We start from the raw sequence: 13,158 nt of genomic DNA on the forward strand, positions 1-13,158 counted from the left end.
AGAAGTTTTATTGTGACAAATGTTTTCATGGTTTTGGCCTCGACACAGAAATGAAAAAAGAATAGAACAGAAACCTACTTTGAGTTTTATGGAAAAATAATGTATTACCTGAAGTTCAGTTGCTCACTATTTAAACTCATAATTACTTTTTCAGCTTGTCAGCTAATTTCAATGTCATAATATTCACCTATTTAACCATAAATGGCCAAAAAAAGTCACAAACAAATATATTTTCCAGTATTTTCATATCTAAATCCCATTACTTTAAACATGCTGGATGCCTAAAACACTCTTTTTTCAGTTTTATCCCTGGGTAGCAACAGTAAAAGAGCTGAATTCATTTACTCAGAAACAGTTTATTTCCATCTAAAATGTATATATCATGTTCTGGGACGAAATCCTTCAGATCCTGATTGATCGGGGTTTTGTTTTCGAGAGCCACACCTTCTCTCTGATCTGTTCTTCATGATCCAGGCAGGAGGCGCTGGCCCGTCGCCCGGAGGAGGAGCAGGAGGACGGAGGGCAGGTGCTCTTCACCTCAGGGTGCTTCATACCCCCCCCCCCTCTCCCTCTCCCTCTCCATCCCTCCATCCCCCTCCCTCTGAGCCAATCAGACGCTTTGTCACCGTTCCACCTTACAGCCTTAACAGCTGACAAGAAATCCATAACTCCTCTCCCGGTTGCTGTCCGCTGCCAGCGCCGCCTCGTCCAGGAGCGCATTGTAATTCCGGCGGAGTGTATCAAGCGAAATCAAATCTACGAAGACGTACTTTGAGGATGTACTTGGAAGGCTTCTGAAACGGCTCTGGGTGTTGGCGCCGCCGACCAGAAGGCTCCCAAAACATCAGGCGGCAAACTGAGACTGCAAATGAAGCTCGCCTCTCATCCCCTCCACCCCACCCTTTCCCCCCACCCTCCCCTCCACCCGTCAGCCTGCCCGACAAAAGAGTCATGGAGTGTCAGATCAGACGCCGCGCCGCTCTGCCGCCGCCGGCGTGACTCATCTCCTCTCAGTTTTTTTTTTCTCCCCTCGTTAAGAGGAAACTTCAGTCGCTGCTGAGGACGAGGAATCTGGAGGCATGACGGGGTTTTTTTTTTATTACGGGTTATTTTACGGTTGAGGATCTTGAAGTTCAGGTCAGTCGGTACCGTCCTGTAACCAGAAGGTCACCAGTTTGATCCCCGCAACAGTCACATGTCCTGTCACAGTGTCTTTAAAGGTCCAGTGCAGTGAGAATCGCGTTTCTCAATTTCATTTAATTTAACAAAGGAGCTGTTAATGTAAAGTTACTCAAATTATTCTGTCAGCATTGTGGAAATTTAAAAAAACTCTCCGTCTGGTTTCAACAGAATCAAACAGATTTAGAATTCCAATCTACTTCGTGGTATTAATGATGTCACATACACCCATTTTTTAATGAAGGCTCTGATTGGTCGACAGTATGCATAGTTAATGAGCTGCCCCACAGTCTGTCGGACAGTGGCCAGCCAGCTACTTGCCAAACTAGCCAAAATCTACATGCCTCCATTGTTGCTGGGTGCCGAATTGAAGAAAATACAGCCATTTGAAATTCTGTAGTGTTGTGATAAAAACAGACTCCAGTACCCACAATGCCTTGCATGGCAATCATCAAACTCAGTGCATTTGTTGTCACACTGCAGTAAGCTGTTCATTGCTGCTAGCAGCTAGATTCTCATCTTTCCTTCTTAACCACTGACTCTCCAAAAGTTCTGTTGCTGTTTGGGAGCGTTTGATGTGTACGACTGGTCGGGCGGAGGTGGAGGCGAGGGCGGAGGCGAGGGCTTACGGCGCCACACGCAGCTCCGCACCGGCTGAAACACCGCTAACTCTGACACGGCTTTGTGTCCGACGAGGAGCTTCTTCGCCGGAGGAGGAAACGTGACGCAGAAGCTGCTGAGATCCGCCCGGCGGAGCGGTCGATCAGACGAACTGAAGTGTTTCATGTTGTGAGTCCACACAAAGCCTTCTGGGTGTGTCACACGGTGCATTTTGGTTGTTTTTGTACTTTTCCTCTCTGTGTTTCTTCCTGTGCTGCCCGGTTCACCCGTGTCTCCGTTTGTCATCTTGATTTGTTTTTGTGGTTTTTCTTTTTTCCCTTGGAGTTTGTCTCACCCACACAGTCTGGATCTCTCCCTTTTCCCAGTTTTTATTGTTCATATCTCCAAATAAACTAAACCCAAACCTTAACATGGTGCACAGAACCGTAGGCTCAAAACTTCCCTTCTCTCTGTGGGCTTTTGCTAAATCATCTGTATGTAGATGTAACAGGTGTTATTGTTTTTATTATCACTTATTTCTTTTATTTGTTTTATTATTGTCCTTACTCACCTATTTTATCTTTCTTTCTTTCATTTTATGAGCTGATAATGTCATTTTACCCTTCAAATTATATATTGTTTGTGTTATGTGAAGCACATTGAATTTGCCTTGTGTATGAAATGTGCTGTATAAATAAAGTTTGCCTTGCCTTGCCTAGAGAAATAACCCAGCACAATGAAAGTGACACTAGCCTGTTATTCAGTGTAAATAGACTTCACTCTCAGGAATCTCATGATGTGTTGTGGCCGGTTCTGTTGAACATTTTCTCCTGTTTCAGCCTCGCAGAAACAGTTTTGAACTTTGACCCCTGAGTGAATCTGTAGCGGCGGAGACAGCGGCCTTGTCGACTCGTGTACCAGAGAGATAAATCTCCAACTGATGCCTCTATCTCTATCTTATTGAATCAGAATTGGAAAATCCTATCGTCTCGGCTTGTTGAGCTTCAGAAAATGGCCGCCATAACCTTGGTGAATTATGAAAGAGGCCCATTCCAACCCAGTAAACTACCCTATAAATGAAAACCATTTTATAGACCTTGTGAGACGCACAATGGCTCTTCAGTTTGCCCTCGCATATTTCTCTCCGGTGAAAGCTGAGGACTGCAGGTCGCTCCACTGCTCTTGGACTGCTGTGGCTTCTGAAAGTGTCTTTATATTTTCACAATTTTGGCATTAATAAAACTCTTATCCAGAGCAATTTACAATGAGGAAGTAGAGATTCAGAGTCTTGCCGGGTCACACTGCTGCAGACTGGCATGGGGAAGTTTTAAAGTCCCACCTTTTTAGAATTTTAATGTGTAGCATTGTTTCTGTTTTGTGTCATGTATTTTGTCTTGATTTATTTGATCATTTCTGTCTGTTTTGTCATGAAATTTTACATTGATATTGCATTTTATCGGAGTACAGCACCTTGTCACTTCTGTTTTGAAGGCCGCTTTATAAATAAAGGTATTAAAGTTTTTTTCCCAGATGTTTCCCAGGCGCCGTAAAGCTTCCTATAAAACCTCACTAAAACACAGAGGTTATTCTTTCACCTTCAACATTATTTTAAGGCATTTCGACAAAGATCATTAATAAAATTTGAACCTGTGACTGTGACATTACATGGTCTGTTCCTCAACTTGTTGATCCACTGAACGTTGTTGGTTCTTTAAGTCTCCCCCTCAGCTGTGTGTGTATGAACACTGCTGACTGCACACCAAGTGTGACCATTCATCTCCTCCATAAATCACCTTAATTATTGACATCATGTAAGACCAATTAATGTGCCTAATTACCAACGTTCTCGATTAGGGAATTAATGCACAAACCAAGCATGTAGTTTGCTTCCTCGGGAGCTGCGTTCTGATTGGATTAAATGAGACAGTAATCCACACCTTGTTACATGTTCTGTTAACCAGAAGCAGAATTACATGGTCAGAACCGCTGGTTTACATCTCTGCAGTTTGTCTCGCTCACAAACAGCACAGATCAGTTGCATCACAAATCTCCCAGCAATCACATCTTTCCATCATGGAGGAACACTGGAGAACCGGCTGCATGCAAATAAAATCTAAATCTGTAGCAAGCAGCTAGAAGCAGAGAGCAGCTGAGTCAGCTTGTTGTGGTGTGGCTGTAGATCCATTCAGTAACGTTCTCAGTAAAGGTGAATAGTGTGATAAGGTGGATTTGGTTACTGTGACACAGTAAACTGTCTTGTCTTTAGCCCTAGTCTCTACTCCAAAACACTCTGAGTTGTAGCTTGAGAAGAGTCAGCTCAGTTAACCTGAACAAACTGTTAGCTAGCTAACTAGCCGGCAAACACACTGATGTTAATGTGAACATGCTAACGCTAGCTGCTACTAGATACGTTAGCTAGTGTGCTAATCAGATGTGTTAACAACAAGACAGTGATGTTAGCTGACCAGATACTATGGTTAGCTAGCTAACAAGCTGACATTATCTAAACACTAAATCAGTCAGATGGATCAGTGATGAAATGCTCAGTTCAGTCAGAAAGACAGATATTAACCATGTCTGCTGAGACCATTTCAATGGGAATCTGACCACAAAACCACAAATGAACCATAAACAAACCAAACTCAGACCTCTGAGTTTGGTTTGTTTTAGAGGGTCTGAGTTCATTCGGCGTGTTCACGTGCACAAAAAATTGCTGAGTCATTGGACTGAGTCTACTTGAGAGGCTGAAACGGACCAAGTAAAAGTCTTGTCTAGTGCAGCTTTAACCTTCCCATGAAGCTCATGAGTTTTGTCCTGAGTGGTTCAGAGCAGCCTGCCACCTCCCAGCCGTGTGTTTCATGAAGCTCTGAACAGCTTCGTCTTACCTGGGCACCTTCCCAGGTGTTTGACGTCTATCTGCTCCTGCTTCATGCAGGACGCCTCTCGGACCAGACAGGGGTTGTTGTACGAGTTCCCGTCGGTGGCACACACGGGGTTTTCATTGTGGCCGCTGCAGTCGATATTACATATGCACCTGAGAAGAGGAGTATCATTTTTAAGAGTACAAAGACTGGGGAAATAAGCGGCTAAAATAGCCAGGAAAAATGAATGTACTGAGCCTTCATTCAGCAGCCACAATGAGCTGGTTTCTCCCAGACAGCATTCATCAGCAGCAGCACCTAATCATTAGCTGACGAAGGCTGTGCAGCTGAAACACGTTCAGAATGACTTCCGAATAAAAGGCACAGGTCGTTCATTTCTCCAGAGATTTTACAGAGATGGGTTAGATGGGTTATTACACACTCCACAGCATCTGATCCAGCCTGAGAGGAAAGAGGTGTCTGGACAACCTGAGATCCCACAACTACATGAAATGAACACAGCACCAAATTACATGTTGTTGGCATGTAAAGTGTTCAAATTCTGTTTTCCCAGCAGGAAACGGTTCCATGAAGGAGACACGACTATAACCAGGCAGCAGAGTCTCAGTGCAGCAGCTCAGTGACAGTCAGATGAGTATGACTTCAATTTTGGAGACCGGAGTTCAATTCCCAGCTTGTAGGAAGGAGATTTCTACTAGGAGTCAAATTTTAATTTTTAGTGAAAGTTTTTCTTATTGACCCATGGCCAAAGCCTTTCCCAAACTTTAACCAAGTTGTTTTAGTTGCCTAAATTTAACCATTAGCCAAACTTTAGCTGAAAATGTTGTGTCCAATTTGTGTTATGGATACAGAATCCAGTTTGTGGTTGAGGAACGTCATTTTCACATGATTCGTGTCTACAGCACGTAAATGTGCGTTTCAGAGTTTGTGCCCATTTCACGACTTTTTATGATTTCCTGTTGGACTGGGTGAGTCCAGGTTCATCATGGTGTTATCAAGTGGATTCAATTATAAGTCAGCAGCTCACCAGACGTCTTCTGAGTCTTCATCGCACTCCGCTCCGTATTTACACGTCCCGCACTTGGTGAACTTCTTCCCAACATCAGAGCCTGAACCCTCGTATTCTGGAAGACAGACAGATAGACAGTGTTAATAGGACTGTTAGACTGTTATTATGAGTGTTAGACAGTGTTAATAGGACTGTTACATAGATAGCGGTACTATAAGTGTTATTTGTCTGTGTAATAAGTCATGAGTCATATCTTGTGTAACTGTTGGGGTTTTTGTGTCTTTATTAGGAATTTGAGAGCAGATATGCTTGCACAGATAATTTCACAAAATACAATTTTTGTATTTTTGTAACAATCCCGCCCACCTGTAAGTGGATTGATAAGAGAAATCATGTCCACAGTTCTTATTGATTGATTGATTGATCTTTTCTTTTTCTTCTTCTATTATTATAGATCTTACTGAGTTTGGCACATTGCTGCTCGTCAAACAGGTTTTTCACATTCTGCAAAAATGAAATTGTAGGACGCCAAACGGAGTGATTTTTCCTTTGATCCTCTTACTTTCCTTTTTCCAAGTACATGAATAACATTAAATGTCCAAACCGCTGTGAGGCGTTCGGAGGTTCGTCAGATTTCCAGTTGAATAAGATTCTAGCTGTTCTCCAGGTGAAGAAACAGGCAGGAAATATGAGTCAGGCTGCTTCTCCTGACAGGTAGAGGTGTGTATGCATATGATGTCATGTGAGACGGGCCTCTTATGTGATATTATTCATTCATTTGCTGTTACAGAGACAGAATTACACTACCAGTCAAAAGTTTGGACACGCATTTTTCTTTATTTTTACTATTTTCCACATTTTAGAATAACAGTAAAGACTCAAAACTATGAAATAACACAAATGGAATTATGCAGCGACCAAAAAAGTGTTAAACAAATCAAAACTATCTTATATTTTAGATTCTTTGCCTTGATGGAAAGGCAAAGGCTTAAATTAAGTCCTTATTTGACAAAACTACACCACCTTCTCAGACTGGATCATATATTGAATTGGCATTTCCCCCCCCCAGAATGGATATATAGTGTTTTGTAAATTAAAGGAGGGGTATCATTTGCTTTTTCAGCAATTTTATATAATTCCCTGGTGTCTATAAAATACATCTGTTCAATTTTTTTTCAGTAAAAATCGTTTAGTTACAGCTTTAGCTATTCACTTCCCAGTGTTAGTTTCCCACCTACAAGAAAATAGATCGTTTTACATTATGCTAATGCTCTACTGCTCTGATTGGCTGGCCATTCTGGAAGGCCCGCCCTCCTCTTAGTGCTGATTGGTCGATTTCAGACAGTCCAGTGTCTACATAGAAACTGGAGCAAAATCTGACTGGCTTGTACAAGGGGGCGTGTTTTATACTTGGTAACTGTGGGGAAACGGCATAGTAACATGTAATTTTTTTACTGCGATTACTTCACACCTCCAAGTAAATCACCAGAAATACTAAGAATTGCCACATCCTTTAATGCTTCAAATTACATTGTGAGATCCATAGACAGTGTTTGGAGAAATTAATCCAGTCAGTAAAGGTGTTTCTATCTTTCAAAAAGCAACATAATTTGTTTTCATGTTTTGCTATCAGTCATGTAGGAAGGCTGGGTGTGACTTTCTTCAGATGGAGAATATCTCATTTTGGAATGAAACTCTTCAAGCGACGCTAAATCCTCACTGGGATTCAATTTGTAACTTGAGATCTCTGAGCACAGCGCGACTTCTGAAGTGGATTTCTAATTGACTGTAGTGTTTGATTTGCTTCTTGACAGGTTTGAGTTACGTGCACAAAATGACAGTTAGTAAAAAAACTGTTGGTAACACTTTATAATGGCTTTACTCCAGTGTAACCAATGGAAAAGGATTATATTGGCACCGAATAAAACTTTACATTGTATTGTAAATAATTACAGTACTGTGCAAAAGTCTTAGGTACCTTATATTTTATATACATTTTGTCTTAGATGTCTATTTGTTTTCTGCATCAGTGTGTCAGTAGACTGCTCTTTATAGTCAATTTATTTATATTTAGAAACTTTTCATTTCATTATTTTTGAAAGCATCTTCGCTTTATTTTTTTATACATTTGCCTAAGATTTTTCACAGTACTGTATGTATTAAGGAGATTTTCATAAAAAACTTAAGAGTATTATTCTGTAGTTACAATACTTCTCAATGGGATAATAAAAGTGAATACACAGGAATAAGTCCATTGTACAGTAAAATATCAAAATATCTGTGTTATGCTCAGCTTTGAGAGAGATCTTAGGATATGAAATCCCCATTGATTGTAAGGTTTTATACATCAGTGTAATATCAGAGGATGTGGTGTTAAAATGTGACTGGTAACTTTGTAAGATTTTACTTGTTGCTGTTAAAAAAGCAATCACCAGAAACTATTTGCTATGGAAAAATGAACATTTATCCTAAAGACTCTGGAGGATTTATTCCATAGAAAATGGGACAAATGGAAAATCTGCATCACAAACAAGGACACTGCCAACTCTTGATATGAATAAAAATGGTTGAAATGCACCAGATATCTATGAAATATGAACCCCATGCTGCTTAATGTTCACTGTTAACTTTTGTACGATACAATTCCCAATAAAAAAATACTGTAAGTGACAAAATGTCTGTGCTCTGATTCAACGGCTCTGAGCCTCTTTGCACTTTGCGTCTGGCTCCATTGTGATTACTCTTCATTCTCTGGACTTTTTTTAATCTCTTTTTTTCAATTTCACCTCGTCGTCGTCGCACCTGCACCGGTTCCGCTTCCCTAACCTGCGGAACCTCGTACAAAATGTTTTTCATCCCGCAGTAACATCATCTATTATTCTTTCTTTTTTTTTTTTTCCACCTCTTTCCAGAACATTGACTTGGCAATGATTTCACTTCCAAAAAAACATCCAGCTCGCGTTCCCTGGTGTGCAGTTTGGTTCCGCTGAGCGCCGTCGCAGCGTTTGAACAGATCCGCCTCCGAACAACAGCGTTCCCAAACTGCTCCGCCTCACATTCCAGCATCGGCGGTGGGCGGGCGCGACACCCGGCACGCTCCCCCGCTCTATTAGACAAGGCTGAATGTGTAAAGAGATTTCTGAAGCGTGTCAGCCGAGCAGAAACAGAACCACACATTATGATCATTATTATTATTACCATTAGAGGGGACGCGTTTAATACAATCTAGCATGAGAGCATCCATTTTCCGACGGCGAGCACTCAGCGGAGGAAGGCGGTAACATCCTAAAATCAAATATCAAAGAGCTGCAGGGATTATCCATGCGCAAATGACTGGGTGCCTTTCATCAAGGGGCCATTTCATGATTTATCAAGTGTAATTTCATAATGTAATAGAGAAAAAGCACACTCCTATCAAGGGGATTGCAATTAATCCACATCAAATGACATGAAATATAATGGCCAGCCTGCACACTGCAAAAAATGGTCGATAAATCTTGTATTCAGCCTTTAAAAAGTGAAGCAAAATCTTCCAGCAGGGTGAGATGGAGATAAAGTCCCTTGTTTCCATTTGCAGTTTCACTTGTTTGAGGATTTTTCTTTTAAACAAGTAACAATTTATTGAATTAAGGCATAAATAATGTCTTTGAAACAAGTGGAGTTGCATAAGAATGAAGTGAGGAGATATATCTCACCTCATTGCCAGATTTCCACTCACTTGTTTTAAGAAAAATACGACTTTAAGAGCGACAACATGATTAAATGACTTGTGAGGATGGACATTTGTTGCAGTGTGTGTGTGTGTGTGTGTGTGTGTGTGTGTGTGTGTGTGTTAGCACGCTGTCTGACAGATTGGCCTGCTGTGTGTGGATGTATTGGACACGGAGGCAGCTGATGGATCGATGAGTTTCTGCAGCAGCTCTCTGCGGCGGCTCGGCTCGGCTCGCAGCGGGCCGGCCGGGGTCACGCGGCGTCTGGCTGGTTATGACAGAAGCCTACAGCTGACTCTACTGATCTGACATGAACTGTGTATGATGCTATGTAAAGCCTTTGAGACATGCTTGCGATAAAGGGCTATATAAATAAACAAGACTAGATCTGTACCTTCCAGTGTGAAAATCAAGATTCAATGTTGGGAGTGAAAAAAGAAAAATGACTCTTTCACCTTGTTATCTAATTTTCCATGTCATAATATACACCTATTTAACAATACATTTTTATTTTCTTGTATTTTTAGATCAAAATCCCATTACATTCACTTCCTGGAAAACAGTGTATTTTTAGTGATTACTTCATGCCGTACCAGGAGGCGTAAATAAAAATTCCAGCCAATACCATCACAATTTTTTGAACAGTCCCGCCCCTCCACCCCTCCGTCCCTCCCTGCGATATTAAGGAATCAAGATGCTCTGAAAATGCTGTTTCATTGTGACTTTAAAGACCTACTGATGCTTTGTGCCTTGTTATGGGACTGCCAGTCCGGGTCAGGACTCTCTACACCAGCCGCTCCCAAACTGTTTCATGTCAACAAGCTCCAGATCAATAAGCATTTTAGAGCTGATAGAGATTTTGTCCCAGCGACCCCATCTGAGAAAAATCTTGCTGTCTGTCTCTACTGTAGGCGAGTCGATAAGTGAATGAAATAAGAGTCAAATTAAACTCTTACTCATTTTGCTGGGGACCCACTGGAACCCCTCAAGAACGTCAAGGACCACTGGAACCCCTCAAAGACCCCTGGAACGCATCAAGAACTCCTGGAATCCCCTCAAGAACTCCTGGAACTCCCTCAAGGAGAAAGAGTCAAATTAAACTATTCCTCATTTTGCTAGGGACCCACTGGAACCCCCTCAAGAACCCAAAGGACCCCTGGAACCCCTCAAGAACTCCTGGAACCCCCTCAAGAACCCCTGGAACCCCCTCAAAAACTCTTGGAACCCCTCAAGAACTCCAGCAACCCCCTCAAAAACTCCTGGAACCCCCTCAAGAACTCCTGGAACCCCCTCAAGGAGAAAGAGTCAATTTAAACTATTCCTCATTTTGCAGGGGATCCACTGGAACCCCCTCAAGAACCCAAATGACCCCTGGAACCCCTCAAGAACTCCTGGAACCCCTCAAGAACTCTTGGAACCCCTCAAGAACTCCAGCAACCCCCTCAAGAACTCCTGGAACCCTCTCAAGGACCCCCTGGAACCCCTCAAGAACTCCTGGAACCCCTCAAGAACTCCTGGAGCCCCCTCAAGGACCCCCTGGAACCCCTCAAGAACTCCTGGAACCCCCTCAAGAACTCCTGAAATCCCCTCAAGAACTCCTGAAATCCCCTCAAGAACCCCTGAAACCCCCTCAAGAACTCCTGGAGCCCCCTCAAGGACCCCCTGTAACCCCTCAAGAACTCCTGGAACCCCCTAAAGGAGAAAGAGTCAAATTAAACTATTCCTCATTTTGCTGGGGACCCACTGGAACCCCCTCAAGAACCAAAAGGACCACTGGAACCCCTCAAGAACTCCTGGAACCCCCTCAAGAACTCCTGAAATCCCCTCATGGACCCCCGGAACCCCCTCAAGAACTCCTGGAACCTCCTCAAGAACTCTTGTTCAGTTCAGGTCTTTATTGTCCCACAAGGCGAAATTCATTTTGCAGCAACACACAATATAAACAGTAAGGACACAATGACTGGAACTCCCTCAAGGACCCCCTGGAACCTCTCAGGGACCTCAAGGACCCCTGGAGCCCCCTTGAGAACCCCTGGAACCTGGAATCTAGGACGCACTGTACCTGCTGCAGTTATCTTTATCCCTCAGATGGGTCTAACTCATGCACATACATTCACCTGCGTATCATACTCAATTATTTTGCATATATTATCTTTGTGCCAGTTGCTGTTAATTGGCAAGCACATCTGTGGCTCACCTCCATGAAACACAAGCCTGAATTACAAACAACCTCAGCCAGGAAGGAAACCTTTGACACAGGATCCATTTCTGTGTGAACTCGCAGGCTGTGTGTTCCTTCACGCTGTGAGCCAAATCTTTCCTCTGGATTCACTCTGACATTATCACAGTATGACTTTCCCCCAACAGGAACACTTATTCCTGCTCTCCGAGGCTGAAGCTAGCGACGGAGACTTCAAACACACAGCGCTGGCGATTCGCAGGATAACGGCCGGCGGATCGCAGTCCCGCTCTGCACGAGGATGTTTTCCCAGAATCACCTCATTTCAGATAACCGGCCGAGCAGAGTGGGACGCGCGGGTGTTTTACTCCGCTGTGAGATCTCGTCGTCGCATCATTTCGATCATTTCAATTACAAACGGAGCGTGTTTTGCTCGGAGCCGTTTGCTGCCTGTGAAGCGCGATGCTTGTGGCTCAGCACAAATTATTTCATGGAAACGCAGCCTCTTCTTCTTCTTCTTCTTTTTCTTCCCTGGAGCCGGCTCTCCCCTCCCCCTGCACAACGCTAGCAGTGTGTGAGTGTGTGTGTGTGTGTGTGTGTGTGTGACAAAACACTGACAACACAACACACAAAGCTGGAGAAACACACACGGACACACACACACACACTCAGCAGCAAGCAACGAGGCATTGAGGCATTGAGAGAATTGTACAAATATACTGTAAGAGTTGCAAAAACACACACACACACACACACAGTCACCAAAGCACACAGATACAGTGCACATGCACATACACACAGAAAAACACACTTGAAAGGCCAGTGGATTTTGAGGGCTAAGAGAAGGCTAATGAGTTGTCAATTGTCAATAAATATAATTATAACTGCTATTTTCTCTATTAATTTTGAAAATCTAATAATTCGAGGAAAAGTCATGCAGGGACATTTGGAAAGCTGAGATATTTCAGTTCTGAATTTCAAAACAGACGTCAGTCCACAGCTTGGCCTTTCTGGTGTTTAAGAGCATTTCCACAGCACTGCAGCAGGTCAGTCACACACACACACACACACACACACACACACACACACACACACACACACACAGTCTCCTGCTGTAGCCATCAGATACAGAGTCCCATATGGAGCTCCATCTCCAACAAAACCAACCCACTGCTGCTGAAACATCGGCGTTCCTATTTTCTTCCTTGAACTGAATGTTTCCATGGTTGTTTATGTGTTGAGCAAGTTTCATAACTCTTAAGTCGTATTCACTCAGGACCGGTTTAATGAAGGGACCTCGTATAATAAATTAATTACCCACAACCCTCTGTGTTTCCTGAACCACAGGATTCACACAGGATAATGAAATTCACTGAAATCACCGCTGCCCTGGATACTATGGTATAAGAGTATAAGTCAAGATTTTACAATTCGTCACTTTCTGATTTAGCAAAGCAAAACTTGAAGTTTGTGCTAATTATGCATCAAAACCTTCCTCTAGATTCCACGCTGCCTCCATTTTTCATGACAGGAGCGAGCTTGAAATCGCACGTCTAGAAAAGGAAGAAGATCGCACGTCAAAAACAAATTACGATAGGT

The 13,158-nt window shown here is 42.8% G+C and overlaps 1 protein-coding gene across 1 annotated transcript in view; it reads right to left on the reverse strand.

The window, feature by feature from the left end:
* Positions 1–13,158, reverse strand: part of tmeff1a (transmembrane protein with EGF-like and two follistatin-like domains 1a) — an 82,728-nt gene that overhangs the window by 10,728 nt on the left and 58,842 nt on the right. Inside the window, exons 5-6 of the mRNA XM_078287893.1 lie at positions 5,689–5,785; positions 4,665–4,813 (exon numbers count right to left, since the gene is read on the reverse strand). Coding sequence (XP_078144019.1) covers positions 4,665–4,813; positions 5,689–5,785 — 246 coding nt within the window. The remainder of the gene's footprint in view (positions 1–4,664; positions 4,814–5,688; positions 5,786–13,158) is intronic.

Source organism: Centroberyx gerrardi, chromosome 13, assembly GCF_048128805.1.
Source record: "Centroberyx gerrardi isolate f3 chromosome 13, fCenGer3.hap1.cur.20231027, whole genome shotgun sequence".
NCBI lineage: Eukaryota > Metazoa > Chordata > Actinopteri > Beryciformes > Berycidae > Centroberyx > Centroberyx gerrardi.